At 37.6% G+C, this 17,186-nt stretch overlaps 1 protein-coding gene across 5 annotated transcripts in view; it reads left to right on the top strand.

Moving 5' to 3' along the window:
- THAP9 (THAP domain containing 9) overlaps nt 1–17,186 on the top strand; it is a 20,746-nt gene extending 3,560 nt beyond the window's left edge. For 4 of the 5 annotated variants that reach the window (XM_034671616.1, XM_034671615.1, XM_034671612.1 and 1 more), the window contains 4 exons: nt 1,945–3,440; nt 3,530–3,833; nt 5,205–5,355; nt 13,679–17,186. In XM_034671616.1, the coding sequence (XP_034527507.1) occupies nt 3,686–3,833; nt 5,205–5,355; nt 13,679–15,656 (2,277 nt within the window). In that variant the 5' untranslated portion in view covers nt 1,945–3,440; nt 3,530–3,685 and the 3' untranslated portion in view covers nt 15,657–17,186. The remainder of the gene's footprint in view (nt 1–1,944; nt 3,441–3,529; nt 3,834–5,204; nt 5,356–13,678) is intronic. The other variant, XM_002912468.4, reaches the window with a different exon arrangement.

Raw genomic sequence — 17,186 nt, 5'->3', positions numbered from 1 at the left:
CTGGCTCAGTTGGAAGAGTGGGCAGCTCTCGATCTCAGGTCATGAATTTGAGTCCCCTGTTGGATGTAGAGATTACTTAAGTAAATAAACTTTAAACACACACACATATTTATGGCACAAGGTAAATGCTTTAAATGTATCAATTATTATTACCAATTTAATTTTGTTCAGAATTCAGATTAGTCATGCTGGTTAGACTGCGGTATTTTCCCAACCCTTTCATTTTGTTTAATACTTTGGGGCAAACCAACAAAGCTATTTGGGACTGGGTTGTTATACCTACTTCAGGGTCTCCAGATGGCCCAGGCCATTCCGTGGGCTAAGGGGATTGGCTGTGGTCAGCAGGCATGCCAGTTGGGAGACTGCATCAGAGGGTCAGGCTAGTATTGGAACTTGGTGGACTAGCCACCTTTTTACTGTCCTTTGCGTGGTTGGAGACCACACCCAATCTGTGGAAAAGCTGCCTAACAAACATGTGCCACTAGTTAAGAAAGGAACTCAGTGAAAAGAGATAGATTTGCCTTGCCTTTATTAGAAAAAGACCTTCCTTTTGATCAAGTAGTATCATCTTCCTGGAGCAATACAATGAAAGTCCTGAAAGTGGAATTGTTCCTGGGAAAGAACAAACTCTGGGTAGTACTTTACCATTGACAAAGGCTTTTGAGTGCATTTGTTGCACTGTGCACTGTTAAAACAACCCTGTGAGGGGGCTCAAAGATTGAGAGATGTATCTAATACCACATGGCTGATAAAAGGTCATTGAAGCTTAAATGCAGATTTTCCAATTCAGTGTTCTTTCTCAAGGTGATTGAGAGAATATCTCAGAATTCTGTTTTACCATACTATATTATTTCCCTAACCATGAGCTGAGGAACTTAAAGTTCTCACTAGTTTCAGTTCGTAACAAGTACATACTTTAAAACCTAAGTTAAAATATACAAAAATCACACAGCTATCTGTAGATCTGTCCCCAGGACAAATCAAGGAAGAGGGTGCAGAAAGAGTAGTTTTGTGATTTTCATTTTATCAATTTCATAATTTTTTTTTCACAGTTTCTAAACATAGTAATTTGGGCTTAAAAACAGGAATACAAGGTAATTTTTATATTCAAGGCTAGGAAAAAGTGGTGCCTTTCAAAAGAAAAGAGGAAGATTGAGTATGGGAAATGTACTTGTTTTCTACTGCTCAGTAAAATTTTTTTTAAATGCAGTATGGAAACATTATCTCACGTAAATTCCGAGGGTAGGAATTCAGGAGTAGATTAACTGGGTGTTACAGGGTGTCTTATAAGGGTGCAGTAAAATGTTAACCAATCCTAGAATCTTCTGAAGACTTGATGAGGCTGAAGAGTGTGTTTTCAGAAAGGCTCATTCAACATGGCCTTTGGCTGGAAGCCTGTTTCTTGCCAAGTAGACCTATATCTCTATAGGACTGTTTATGACATGGCAGAGAAGTTCCCCCCAGAGAAAAATCATTCAATAGAGGGAGCAAGTGCCTTTTATTATCTAGTCTTATTTAGCCCATTGTCACTCCTGCTTTTTTTATTTCTTAGAAGCAAATCACTAACTCTAGCCCACACTCAAGGGGAGGGGAATTAGGCTTCATCCCTTGAAAGGAGGAGAAGCAAAGAATTTGTGGACATAAAGACACATATACTAAATTTGAGCAGATTTTGTTAAGTGTTGGCAGTGAAGACAAAATGTGGTACAGTATGTAATATGAGCCTTGCCCTCATACAAATGGAAGCAGATGAGATCACTTAGATTTTGGAGTCTTGGATTAAAAAAATCAAAGAATTTTGAAAAATGGAATCAGATTAAGTTAAATTCTAGTTGGACTTGATGTTTATGTAAGGCAGTTAAATAATAGATGGGTTTATGTATTAATACTGTAGTACTACTATAATATCTTCATGTTAATGGAACTTTAATATGATTGCTGTAGATTTCCAACTGATACCATACAGCGCTCAAAATGGATCAGGGCTGTTAATCGTGTGGACCCCAGAAGCAAAAAGATTTGGATCCCAGGACCAGGTGCTATACTATGTTCCAAACATTTTCAAGAAAGTGACTTTGAGTCATATGGCATAAGAAGAAAGCTGAAAAAAGGAGCTGTGCCTTCTGTTTCTCTATACAAGGTACTTAAATCTAGGTGTAAACAAAATTAAATTCTAAAAACCTCACATTATAGCTAGAATTTACAGAGATTTAAAAAAATCCTAAGTCTTGAAACAAATCCAATAATGGATTCTAAATGCTTAGAAAACTCGTTTTTGGGTTTTTAAAAAAATCTATATGTAATATTGTAATTTTTTAAAAAAATTAGGTATATAAATACAAATCATAGTCAAGACACACATAAAGATTACTAAACTGATCACAAGGATCAACTAGTAGATGCCTTAGAATTCAGGCTTTTGTTTAAGTGTGAGACAGTTTCTAGAATACTTAGAAATAATGCCTTTCTGGTGCTCCTCCCAGTAATGTTATTGATCTTGACCAAAAATGTACCTAATTATTAGCATTGATATAGAGGGGTATATATAAAGAGAGGTCTTTCCATGAGTCAATCACTGGCATTGGTATTACTGTTTCTTTTGTTTCTGTGTTCTCCTTTTACCTCTCGGCCATCCTCTTACACATGGCTTGTCACTGTCTGCACAGCTGGCACTCGTCATCTACCTGTTCTATCCTGATGCTACCCTTCCCTCCTCTTATCCTTTGGAGTCTCCTTTCAGTATTGTTTTGTCTCGTTCCTCTATTCAGAAGAATGTAGTGGGTGTCAAATCCAAACTCATAAGCTCCAAGAGCTTCCTTTTAGTTGTGCATTTCTAACTGCTCTAAATTCTCTTTTCAAACTACTGTATTCTTTTTTCAAATTCTCTTTTCATCCTACTGCATATGTGATCAGTTGACTTGCTTTCATGCTTTTGTGTAGTATCGGTAAGCTACAGTAGTTCAGGGCTGTGTGCCAGAAGATCTACATAAATTATCTTAGTTTAGACTTAAAACAACTCTGTATTTTTATCCACATTTTACAAATAAAGAGATGAGGGATTGTAGAGGTTTAGTGACAGCTAATAAATGAGGGATTCCAGGATTCAAACCCAGATCCATCTTAATTTCAAAGCCCGTGTTCTGTCCACTGTGCCTTCTTTTTGCACAAATAACTTTCTTGTCCCCTCCGTTAAGTCACGTTATTGCTCCTTTAAAAAACTACTCAAAACTCATTTCCACGAAGCCTTCACAAATTACCACCTTTCTGTTGTTACTTTAACCATTTCAGACACTTTCAGCGTCACGTTAACTTTCAGCATCAGGTTACTATTTCTGTATAGATGAAAAAAACCAAAAAACCCTTTTCACATTTTCCTATAAATACATTTGAAAAAGTCAGGGACCTTTTTCTTTCATAATTCAACTCTCCACAGCAACCAGGTGAGTGCTTTGCATTTGGTGGTATTTTTATAGACACTCTTCTGTGTAATAATTTCAAAAATAATCTGAATGTGGTGTTTCTATTGCAGGTTCTTCAGGGCGTACACCTTAAAGGTAAAGCAAGACAGAAAATCCTAAAACAGCCACTTCCTGATAATTCGCAAGAGGTTGCTACTGAGGACCATAACTACAGTTTAAAGAGACCTCTGACAATAGGTGCAGAGAGACTGGCTGAGGTGCAACAGATGCTCCAAGTGTCCAAAAAAAGACTGGTCTCTGTAAAAAACTACAGGATGATCAAGAAGAGAAAGGGCTTACGGTTAATTGATGCACTTGTAGAAGAGAAACTACTTTCTGAAGAGACAGAGTGTCTGCTGCGAGCACAGTTTTCAGGTAGGTCCCCCTTTTCCGAATTACCATTAAGTATTTAGTTTGCTCCCGCCTATGAACACGTGCTTTTCACTGAAACATGAAGTCTCGGGGTAAGCAAAGAGAAGGAAAAGTAATTGCCAAAATCCTTTTATGTATTACCAGCTTTAAGAGTAATGTGTTTATTATAGGAAAAGCAAAGAAATATATAAATGATAAAAGTTACACATAATCCTGCTACCCAGAGATGAGATCGTACGGTTGATACCATATACTGTACTCTTCATTTTTTATAAAGCACTCATTTTACAGCAAATTCTTTTTTTTTTTTTTTTTTTTTTTTTTTTTTTTAAATTTTTTTTTTTTTTCAANATAGAGACAGCCAGCGAGAGAGGGAACACAAGCAGGGGGAGTGGGAGAGGAAGAAGCAGGCTCCCAGCAGAAGAGCCTGATGTGGGGCTCGATCCCATAACGCCAGGATCACGCCCTGAGCCGAAGGCAGACGCTTAACCGCTGTGCCACCCAGGCGCCCCTACAGCAAATTCTTTATAAGCAGTTTTAACTGTGACATAATTTGTCACTAAAGTGTTTTTTGCGGTGTTGAACAAAATAATTTTGCCAGTTCCCTTTGAGCTTGAAAATTCTATGAGTCTCCACATTATTTTCTAAAATATTCTATAGAAGATACATATGTCCATTGGAAAGACTACCTACTTTTCTTTGTAAACCAGATATTTGAAGAGGGACAAAATAAGCATTGCCAACTTACTCTTTGATGAAAGCAGCAGAGATTTTGGATTGACATTCTGGTAAAAAATAAGTATGCCTTGTTTCTAGAAAAGAGTAGGTATCTCCAAAGGAGAAGAATATTTTGTTTTTCCAATAGGGGAAAGAGGTAATAAACACGCATCTCTACCAGGAAAGAGGATTTTTTTTTCTCAAGGTAGGCAAGATTATCTATTCAATCTGAATAGCACCCTATGCCCAGAAATGTTTCTTGTGTCTCATTTTCACCCTTAGATTAATGGTAACCAGGGAACAAAATAAAACAAATAAACGTACTCATAATCCAGAAACTTAGTCTTATCCAGTTATTTCATTCTCTTTCCAGTTCCTCTAAAATTCTCCACTTAGGCTGCCAGTGAATAGTAAAACCTAGTGATTCAAGTGGAAACTTTTTTCTTCTCTCTTTTGAGTGAAATGATCCAAGATGAGCAGGAGGAATTGGTCAGGAGGCCCTGAGATTGGATATTAACCTTTGAACAAACTCAGTGAAACTCTGATTGTATTTGGATTTTGATGTTCTCTGCACTTATATCCAAATGCTGTGATTTATACCTGAAAATGTTACTGTACACACTTCATCACAAAAAATAAATAAATTTATTTTAACAGATTTTAAATGGGAGTTGTATAACTGGAGAGAAACAGCTGAGTACTCCACAGAAATGAAACAGTTCGCATGTACCCTCTATTTGTGCAGTAGCAAAGTCTATGACTATGTAAGAAAGATTCTCAAGCTGCCTCATTCTTCCATCCTCAGGACGTAAGTGAATTACTTTTTAGATGTTAAAGAAAATGAGTATTATATTATTTTATTGCATTTTGTGTGTTAAGGCTATTCATACTTATACTCTCATTTATTAGCCCATTTTCTCTTTTTAGAAACTTTCAGGTGGTATTTGCATATTATCACAGCAACAGTATTTTCACCAACAAAATGAAGGCATATAGTCTGATAATTTTTATGCATCCTCTGGATGGCAGAGACACTCTCAGTGATAAAAAATCTGGACTTGAATATACTGTAGTAGTTTGGGGATTTCTAAAACATTTCAGTAGTTTTACTATCAGACTAGCCTAGAAAATCCAAAAGAGTTCTAGAGTGACACCATTGGTTTGAGGCTAAGCACAAAAATCTGCATTTTTATAAGCACTGTAGTTGATGCCAGGGCAGGTTATTCAGGGAGGAGATTTTGGTAAATAATTTTGTAGGATTTGTGGTCAAAATACATAGATATATTTATAACTTTCTTAGTGTTGTAACACTGTGTTATAAGTAAATAACACAGTGGCTTTACGGTAATGTCTTATAAAAGTAATACTCAACTTCTACTATTTTTTTATCACTGGTTTTACAGATGCCTGTTTGTGTATGTATGTATGTATTTATGTATTTGGCTTAGAAATGATAGAAATTTGTTGTCTCATAGTTCTGGAGGCTAGAAGTCCAAAATCAAGGTGTCATCAGGGTTAATTCCTTCTGAGGGCTGTGAGGGAGGAGGGTCTGTTCCATGCCTCTCTTCTTAACTTGACTTGTAGATGGTGGTCTTTTTCTCTTTGTCTCCTTACATCATCTCCCATTATGTATTTGTGCTTCTGTGCCCAAATTTCCTTTTTTATGAGGGCCAGTCATGTACGATTAGGATTCACTTTAATGACCTCATTTTATTTTATTTATTTATTTATTTATTTTTTAAAGATTTTATTTATTTATTTGACAGAGACAGCCAGCGAGAGAGGGAACACAAGCAGGGGGAGTGGGAGAGGAAGAAGCAGGCTCCTAGCGGAGGAGACTGATGTGGGACTCGATCCCAGAGCACCGGGATCACGCCCTGAGCCGAAGGCAGACGCTTAACGTGCCACCCAGGCACCCCTAATGACCTCATTTTAACTTGATTATCCCTGTAAAGACCATATGTCCAAATAAGGTCACTTTCTGAGGTACTGGGGATTAGGACTCCAATGTATCTTTTTTGAGGGACACAATTCTACCGATAATAGTCACTTTCCTGTTGCATTAGCCTCCCCATTACCCACAACCTATAGGCCAACTCCTTCCTGTGGTTTACTGAACTTCCTGTGATGTGGGCCCTGCTGGGCTCTGAGGCTCATCTCTTGCCTCCCTCCCTGCCCTTTAGCATTCCATACTCCAATTTTAAGTCATTCCTTGCTGCTTCTTGCCTCGGGGACTTACTGGTCCCTGTGCCTAAAATGCCCATTCACTCTCTGTTGGTCCTGGCGATTACTCCTCAGTCTTCAGACTCAAATTAGATATGACATCCTTTCAGAAGCCTGGCCTGGAGTAAGTACTCCTCTCACACATTTGATACAGAACTGAATTCAGTTCCTGAAACACTGTCTTCCCCACTGGACTGTAAGCTGCATGAGTATGAGGTCTGTGTCTGATTCTGTTATGCTGCCCACTAATCCTGACCTCGCAAGGTACCTGGAGCACAATGGTCCCTTGATAAATGTTTGTGGAAAGAAAGAATGCCTGAATGGTCACTTAGCATTTCAAATAGAGGTAAGGGAGAAATGCAGTGAACCTCAAGTTGCCGTTTGAAGAACAGCACTCCATTTAATTCAGTGCAGGTGGGGCAGAGGCCAGCCAGGAATGACAGCAGCCCTCTGTTCTGGAAGGTGCCTCTTGGTTTCTTACTGCTTCAACTTTAAAACAGACTCAGAGGGGCTCTGAGCTGGAGAAACTCTGAGGGATCATGTAATTAACATGTAACACTATACTAGTTTTGAGTGTATAACAGTTATTTGGTATTTGTATATATTGCAAAATGATCACCACACTAAGTCTAGTTAATTAACATCTATCACACACATAGTTAAAATTGATTTTTTCTTGTAACGAGAACTTTCAAGACCTATTCTCTTAGCAATTTTCAAATATGCAATATGGTATTAGTAACTATAGTCACCATGTTGTATATTACATCTTCTTATAAAACAATGAATAATTTTCCTCCGCATACTATTAAAATAATATTAATAAAAAAATTTGGAAATGAGAGAAAAAGAAGGGCAATTCATTAATCCTGCTTCTACGTTATATGTAAACAGTTATTATTAACATTTAGGGAATTTTCTTCCAGTCTTTTTTCTGTGCTTAGATTTATTAGTTTTTTACATAGTTATGATCTTAACAACTGCATAGTATCAGGTAGTTAGTTGTACCCTACTTAACCAGGGCATTCTGCAGCTATTGGACATTTATTTATATTGTTTCTGTTTTTTGGTTGTAATGGCCATTTTCTAATTGAGTTGGACATTGGTGTGTAGGCTTATTCATGCTCTTCCATATTATGATTTTACTGTTTAGGCCAGATTTTATTCTTATTTATGAATGTTTACTTTCTGCTAGGCAGGAGATGTTCTTAGAGACACTGTGTTGGTATTTCCCCCTCCAGTGCCTTGTTTAGTCAAGTCCTGTCTTCACTGGTTTTAAAGCACTGCTTCCTGCTTTTGCACTCTGGTTGATGTGAGACAATTCTTCATTTCCTATCGTTCTGCATCAACATCTGGATTACATACTCCAGCAAGTCCACCTCACACTGATCATTTCTCCATGTCATCTTGCATTTATGGCCTTTGCTATGACATTATTTAGTACAACTTTAGTACTCAAAAAGTTGTTTATTTCTTTGGGTACTTTGTCTGAAACTAAAGTACCTTGTTTAATATGATAGTAATACATGCTTGCTTTAAAACATTCAAACAATATGTAAGTATATAAATACCAGAAAATGAAAAATATTTACAGTACTTCCATTCCCCTAATTCCTAAGATAACTGCTATCAGCAGTTTGGTATATATTCTCTCAGACATTTTTAAAAATCTATTTATCCACAAAATTTTATTTTAGTGGCTGTTATTCTCATATTTTAGAAATATACAGATTTTATTCTAAAAAGTCTGAATGGTCAAACATATTCATGTTTGATTACATGTCCATTTATTTTTCCATTTAAAAAGTTGTCTCTATTTTTAACACATCTCTGCTTATGTCTTAGACCTCCATAATCATTATCTATAATCATTATATTTAGTATTTATTCAGTAAATATTGGTCAGGAGTGGCCAGTGACACAGGAGGAAAACCAAGCCTGGAAGCTTTGTGATGGCCTGGAAGCCAAGTGTAGAAAGTGTCTCGAGGAGATAGTAGTCCACTATGTCCCTAGTGCTGGGAGAGCAAGTAAGAGGAGGACAGAGAATTGACTGTTGGATTTTGCAAGATGGAGGTCATTGATGATAGTGACAAAAGCAGTTGCAATAGAGTGGTAGAGAGGTAAGCCTGGCTGAAATGGGATCAAGGGAGACCAGAAGCCTAAGAAAGAGAGACCATGATTATGGATTCTCAAGGAGTTTTGCTATGTAAGGAGCAGAGCTGTGGATCTGTGGCTAGACGGGAACAGAGGTGGAGGGGAGGGGAGCAATTCCTACTCCTAGGAATTGCTCTCTGTTGAGAGCAGAGTTGTTCCACTGTGTTTGCATGCTCAAGGGAATGATCTAGTAGGGAAGAAAATTGGTGATGCACAAGAGAGAGGATTGCGAGAGATAACATCTAACACCATTGTGGAGAGACGTCTGGCCTTGATTAGGAGTAGGGACAATTCTTTAAAGGGCAGAGATACAGATTCAATAGGTTAACAGATTGATGGTAGGAAAATGAGGTTTTTTTGGATTGCTTCTATTTTCTCAGTGACGTAAAGATAGTAGCTGAGGGTCCCTTAGGTGGCTCAGTCAGTCAAGTGACTGGCTCTTGATCTCGGGGCTCACATCTTGATCTGCCAGTTGTGAGTCCAAACCCCACATTGGGCCCTACACTGGGCGTGGAACCTACTGAAAAAGATAATAGCGGAGAGTTGCGGAAGGAGACAGAAGAAATTTGGGGAGAAAGGAGAAAATGTGAATATTTGTTTTCCCCTCAGTGATTATGGAGAAATAGTTATTTGGTAGATGATTAGATGATGACAGACCAAGCCAGATTTTTATTTTTAAAAACTCTTGGTTCAGACAGGTCCCTCACTAATTTCTCCTTGTTGTAGCTTTCTCTAATTCTTAGCCACTATCAGTTGCTTCTGTAATTTTCTGTGTACTGATGTTGGATTTTTTTCAGTACTCTCTTGAATTTTTTATGTCCAGAACCATCCCAGAGCTGTGCTGCTTATAATTCCAGTTCTTTGGGTCTTGAAGGTTTGTTTTCACATATCTTTTGTAAAAATGTCATAACATCCTCAGCCTGCCTTATTATAACAGTGATACGTATGGTATGATCTTACAGATTTCCTCTAATTTCCTATTTAGGTATTCATTGCAATTAGTAAATTAGCTCCCTCTAATAGAGAAGGTGATATAAGAGATTCAAAGGTAAACAAGACCATGGGAGGAGCTAATAGTCTTGAAAACCACTTAGCTCAGCATTTTGGCTCTTCAGCACTGTATTTTTTCCAGGCAGAGTTTTAAGCCAGCCAATGGACTCCTTATAATCACTCCATAAATAAGCTATTGTTTAATTTAAAATATCATGTTGATGACAATGTAAATTATTGGTAAAAACTTTGTGAAGGAAAATTTGGGAATGTGAATTAATTTTAAATTGATTCACCCAGTTATGTGCACTGGAAGTCCAAAATTTGTTCTTAATTTCTTGTGAAAGTTGAATCCAGAGGCACCTGGTGGCTTAGTTGGTTAAGTGTCTGCCTTCAGCTCAGGTCATGATCCCAGGATTCTGGGATCAAGCCCCATGGCAGGCCCCCTGTTCAGCGGGGAGCCTGTTTCTCCCTCTCCCTCTCCCTGTGCAGCTCCCTCTGCTATTACCCTGCTGGTGCTCTCTCACTCTCTCTCTCTCTCTCTCTCTCTGTCAAATAAATACATAGGGATGCCTGGGTGGGTCGGTTGGTTAAGCGTCTCCCTTTGGCTCAGGTCATGATCCCAGAGTCCTGGGATCGAGTCCCACGTAAAACTCCTTCCTCAGCAGGGAGCCTGCTTCTCCCTCTCCCTCTGCCTGCTGCTCCCCCTGCTTGTACTCTCTCTCTCTCTCAAATAAATAAATAAAATCTTTTAAAAACACATATATACATACATACATAAAATCTTTTTTAAAAAGTTGAATCCATTCATTTCAATGCTTGTGTAAGTAAATTTACCTCTCTGTCCTACTCCTAGGAATTGCATAAGTGACATAAATATGTACATGTGTATGTGTGCACCCAAGTACACAGTACCATGCTGTTTGTATTATCTAAAAAATGGAAACAGTCTAAACGACTTTCAGTATAGGATAGTTAAATTATTTATGGCTTAACTATACTCCAGTATACCACGTACACATTTAAAATGAGGTAGATCAGTAGTTAAGAACACAGAAAAATATTGCTGTAACATTACTATTAAGTAAAAAAAGATTGAGTGTAAGTTTTAAAAATTGTATCTAGGTGTATATATACATAAAGGAATCTGGAAGAATGTCCCTGAAATATTGAAGTGACTATTACTTTTTGCACTTTTCAGTATTGTTTTACTTTTAAAAAATTTTTCTTACAATCAAAAAATTTTTTCATTTTGAAGGGGAAGAAGGGTTTGAGATAGAAATCAATCAGTTCTCTACAGTCCTAAGTCACAAACGGTTTGGGTATTTCCACTGTCAGTTATAAAAACTTTTAGAAATAAGGCCACATATCTTTCTGCCTGATATTCAAGACCTCATTCTTGTAGCTGTGGACATGAAGATACCATTTAGAATTCCATTTAAAAATCAAACTGAAAGAACATTAGCTTTCCTATTTAAAATAAAAACTTTTACATAGAGGCATGAAGTAGTTTCATTACATAATGATTCCATTTGCAACACAGTTAGCATCTTTGGTGTTCATTTGAGAATCCTAATTCAAGAAAAAAAATTTTAACAATTAAAATTTGGAGACACAATTTCAAAGGCTCTTCAGCATACTAGTGGGCTGTAGCATTGCCCTGTTTTGTCATATCTTACTATTTAAAACAACTGATTAATACTTAAAATTTTTTTGATTAGTACTTTTGTCTCTCAAATAGGTTAAAAGCAACTTAAAGTCAACGTATGTCTTTTGCATCCTATAAATATATTTTTTAAACCCATTAGTAAACGTTGAAATCAATTCAGTGGGTTATAATTGGCATTATATACACCCATATTATATATATGTGTGCATGGCATGTAGTGAGGGTAAATTTCATTTATGGAACTTTTAGGTTGCAGCAAAATATTTGGAAAGCCCTGTCCTGAAATACTTAGGTACATTAAGAGTCTGAATGAAATAGAGGTCGGCTCTCCAGGAAGAATCTTTGGCAGCTTAGAATATAGCCCCCAAATCAGAAATATAAGCCCCCCACCCCACCCCGGGGCACCTGGGTGACTCAGTTAGTCATGATCACAGGGTCCTGGGATCAAGCCTCACCTCAGGCTCCCTGTTCAGCCGGGAGTCGGCTAAAAAGAGGGCCCCTGGGTGACTCAGTTGGTTAAGTGTCTACCTTTGGCTCAGGTCATGATCCCAGCATCCTGGGATCGAGCCCCACATTGGGTCCCTGCTCAGCAGGGCATCTCCTCCCTTTCCCTTTGCCCTTGCCCCTGCTTGTGCTTTCTCTGTCTCTCTCTAATAAATAAAATCTTTTAAAATAAGAAAGAAATATAAACCCCCCAAAAGTCATTTGAGTTACAAAAGTAAACTTCAGGGGCACTTGGGTGGCTCAGTCAGTTAAGCATCTGCCTTTGGCTTGGGTCATGATCTCAGGGTCCTGGGATCAAGCCCCACATCAGGCTCCCTGCTCAGTGGGGAGCCTGCTTCTCCCTCTACCTCTGCCTGCCACTCTGCCTACTTGTGCTCTCTCTCTGTCTGTCAAATAAATAAATCTCTCTTTTTTTTTTTTAAGTAAACTTCAATTAAGATGAACACTCTAGTCTATACTTCAGAATCCATTTAGTCTTATTTTAGAGAGTGATTCAACTTGGCTGTTGCCTTTCCTGACCCTACAACAAGTTAGAAAGAGTAAATTCGAACTGAGTGGAAAGGATTCTGAAGACAGAGGCTAACGTTAATACGAAAGCATAATCAGAAGTCTGGGAAGGTCAGGGACACTACAAAAGAATTCGTGAGGTAGTAAGGTAGGTACTTTGTATAGGGCAGACAGATGCAGATACCTTAATTGTCCCAGAGGACATAATTTTGAGAATTATGGGAAAAGCATGGGCAGGACCTCGGGAAAGCTGGGTTTCCTATTTGTGCAGAACTAGTGGCAAGGTAAGGGTCATGTGGTTTAAGCTCCCCCTCTGTCCCAGTTTCCTAATCTGTAAAATGAGTTAGATGTGCTAGATATTCTCAAAGTTTCCTTCCCCTTCAGCAGTTTTCTCATTTCATTGAATTGACAGGTAAGGCTGGTTTATTATCTAAATTATAAACACATCAATTAGAACAAACTGGGTAATTGGTTTGTATACTTTTTAAAAAAGTAAATGAACAGTGAAAATTGCTTTGTGGTATATTTGTATTTTGAAATACTACTCTGTTTCTGAGTTTCTCTGTTACCTTATTATTTTATAGTAATTATATGAATATACGTTTGAAAATAACTAGAATTTGGCTACTTGTACTTGGCTTTGTTTCTATAGGGATTCGAGGCTACTTTAGTACCTTTTTTCTTTTTTTAATTTTATTTAGGGGTGCCTGGGTGACTCACGTAAGCATCTGCCTTCTGCTCAGGTCATGATCCCAGGGTCCTGGGATCAAGCCCTATATTGGGCCCCCTATTCAGCGGGGAGCCTGCTTCTCTCTCTCCCCACCCCGCCTCAGGCTTGTGCTACTCTGAAATAAATAAATAAAAATTTTAAAAAACATAAAGATTTTATTCATTGGAGAGCGAGAGAACCTCTGAAGCAGACTCCACACTGAGTGCGGAGCCTGACGGGGAGCCCAATCCAGGACTGCAAGATCATGACCTGAACCAAAACCAAGCCACCCAGACACCCCTACTTTAGTACCATTTATGGCATTTTTCCTTTTTTTACTTCTTCATTTGAGTTTTATATTTTTCATTTTTCCAGATGGTTATCCAAATGCAAACCCAGTCCAGGCTTCAACAGCAACATTTTTTCTTTTCTTCAACGAAGAGTAGAGAATGGAGACCAGCTATATCAATATTGTTCACTGATCATAAAAGGCATCTCTCTCAAGCAACAACTTCAGTGGGACCCTAGTAATCACCATTTGCAAGGGTTTATGGACTTTGGCCTTGGCATACTTGATGCCGATGAAACGCCACTTGCCTCCGAAACTGTTTTGTTAATGGCGGTGGGTATTTCTGGTCACTGGAGAACGCCTCTTGGTTATTTTTTTGTAAACAGGGCGTCTGGATATTTGCAAGCTCAGCTGTTGCGTCTTACCATTGGCAAACTGAGTGACATAGGGATCACAGTTCTGGCCGTTACGTCTGATGCTACGGCTCACAGTGTTCAGATGGCAAAAGCATTGGGGATACATATCGACGGAGACAACATGAAGTGTACATTTCAGCATCCTTCATCTTCTAGTCAGCAGATTGCCTACTTCTTTGATTCTTGTCACTTGCTCAGATTAGTAAGAAACGCATTTCAGAATTTTCAAAACATTCAGTTCATTAATGGCACAGCACATTGGCAGCACCTTGTGGAGTTAGTAGCACTAGGGGAACAGGAATTAGCAAATATAGAAAGACTCCCAAGAAAACTTGCAAATCTGAAAAACCATGTACTGAAGATGAACTGTGCTGCCCAAGTGTTCAGTGAGAGTGTGGCCAGGGCACTGGAGTGCTTGTTGTCGCTAGGCCTGCCTCCTTTTCAAAACTGTATTGGTACCGTCCATTTTTTACGGTTAATTAACAACCTGTTTGACATTTTTAATAGTAGGAACTGTTATGGAAAGGGACTTAAAGGACCTCTATTGCCTGAAACTTACAGTAAAATTAATCGTGTGCTAATTGAAGCCAAGACTATCTTTGTGACATTATCTGACTCTAGCAACAATCAAATAATTAAAGGTAAGCGAAAACTAGGATTCCTGGGATTTTTACTTAATGCTGAGAGCTTAAAATGGCTGTACCAGAATTATGTTTTCCCTAAGGTCATGCCTTTTCCATATCTTCTGACTTATAAATTCAGTCAAGACCATCTGGAATTATTTCTGAAGATGCTTAGACGGGTATTAGTAACCAGTTCTAACCCTACCTGTATGGCATTCCAGAAGGCTTACCATAATTTGGAGACCAGATACAGATTACAAGACGAAGTTTTTCTAAGTGAAATAAGCATCCTTGACATTTCAATTGCTCGAAGGACAGACTTGGCTCTTCGGACAGTTCAGCGTCAGTATGGTGTCAGCGTTATAAAGACTCTTTTTCACAAAGAGGATATTTGCCAAGACTGGTCTAATTGTTCTCTAAGTGAGGCATTACTTGATCTGTCAGATCACAGGCGAAAACTCACCTGTTGTGCCAGTTATATTGCAAATAAGTTATCCACTCTTTTAACTTGTGAGGAGTGTGTCAGTGCACTGTATGCTTCGGATCTCAAAGTTGCTAAAATTGGGTCACTGTTATGTGTTAAAAAGAAGAATGGTTTGCATTTCCCATCAGAAAGCCTATGTCAAGTCGTAAATATTTGTGAGCGAATTGTAAAAACCCATTCAGGAATGGCAGTCTATGAACTACTTCCTAAACAGAGAGAATTGTATCTCCAGCAGAAAATATTATGTGAGCTTTCTGAGCATATTTATCTTTTTGTAGATTTAGATGAGCATCTCTTTGATGGAGAAGTGTGTGCCATCAATCACTTTGTAAAGTTACTAAAGGATATAATAATCTGTTTCTTAAAGATCAGAGCTGAAGATGTAGCGAAGCACCCTTTAAAACACCATTCAGAAAGACTTGAAATGAAAACTTTGTCAAGAAAACACTGGTCATCTTTACAGGATTACAGATGTTCAAGTTTTGCTAATACCAATAAATTTAGGCATTTGTTAAGTAATGATGGATATCCATTCAAATGAGAGACCTAAAATATGTCAAAGTTTTTATGAAGAATAATTGGTCAACATTTTTTAAAGTTCAACTTAACTGTATTTTATAAATTGACCATTCTGCACAGTTGACAAGTTTGTAATTCTGACTTATTAGAATTTCTAATTATGCATATTATAAAATCTCATACTTTGTATCATTTCAGTACTTGGGTCATAGAAAGCTGTAAGTCAGTAGGAGCAGACTAGCCAAGAGATGCTGCCTTTGAATATACTACTCTAAGACTGAGTAACAGGACTGGACATACGTTTACCTTGTTCAGTCTATTGTAAAGTGAGAGAATAACAACAACTAAGAGTCATTAAAACTTTGACTCTTACAAATAGACTAACTTCGCTAAAAGCACTTTGGTTTACAGCTCTTAAGAATGTCGACAGGAAAAAAAAATGTAGAAGGAATGTTGCCAGAATACCTATAAAACCTTGGATATAATTTTTACTTACATGTGAAAATTAAAATGTGATTTGAAAATTAAGCTTAACTTAAAATATCAAATACCACAAAATCCCTTTGCCAGGGCACCCTAAAACAGAAGTATGGTGCAACAAAGCTGGGGAATATAGTCCAAGGAGTACATAGGTGATGTCATTTTCACAGTCCATTGTCCTAGGACTTTGAAATACTACTTTTGAGTAATAGAATGGATACTTAACTTGACCACCAGAAGAGCCCAGTGCCCATCAGAGAATGAGGAGAAGCCTTATTTCAGCTTCTCCTTCTGAAGTTTCCTTGTGTTTGCAGGGAGGCTGAAATAAATGTATTTTCAGTGTTGAGTGAATAATGGGATTCACACTGTGTGATTAATAAATTAGAAAAGGATGGTCAGTTGAGACAATGGTTATAAAAATATTTGTCTTAATTATATAATGAGTTTTTTTCAGAAATTTAGAGGAGTTTAATCTGAAGATGGAAACATACTAAGAACACTTTTCTCCATTCTCTCACACCCAGACTTGAAAAGATGAATAGAAAAACATAGGTATATGTACTTTCACATATGGGGAAGTGTTTTAAATGGGTAAAAGAAACAAGCATATGATTCATCTCTGTGTGTAAAACATTTACTCTTCTTGTCATTGAGTGAATATTCACAAAGTGCAGTTAAAATGAAAACTTAAAATTGCAGATTAACGACCAAGTAAAAGTTGAGTTTTATTAACTGAAATTCTCCTTAAATTGTGTATTTTGATGTATTTGTTCTACCTCAAACAAAGGCTTAAGTTTTGAGATATAACCAGAGTTGTACTACATTTTATGCAAGACCTATTGCTGAGCAGTATAGATATTGTGGTTTTTGTTTGCAATAGAATGAGTTTAGATGCACCAGATAAATCTTATTTAAAGGAAGCCTATTTGTAAATCACCACCTTTTAACTTATTGCTTATATAAATCCAAGTTTTGTCCTGAACTTTACTTAAAACTAGGTGCATATCTGTAGGTGTCTGTTCTTTGCTGTTGCATTTTACTACTGTACTAATACATACTGTAGTTTAAGAAA

This window comes from Ailuropoda melanoleuca, chromosome 11 (assembly GCF_002007445.2).
Source record: "Ailuropoda melanoleuca isolate Jingjing chromosome 11, ASM200744v2, whole genome shotgun sequence".
Taxonomy (NCBI): domain Eukaryota; kingdom Metazoa; phylum Chordata; class Mammalia; order Carnivora; family Ursidae; genus Ailuropoda; species Ailuropoda melanoleuca.
The sequence above is the reverse complement of the archived record's forward strand: the minus strand, read 5'-3'. Positions and strand labels throughout refer to the sequence as shown.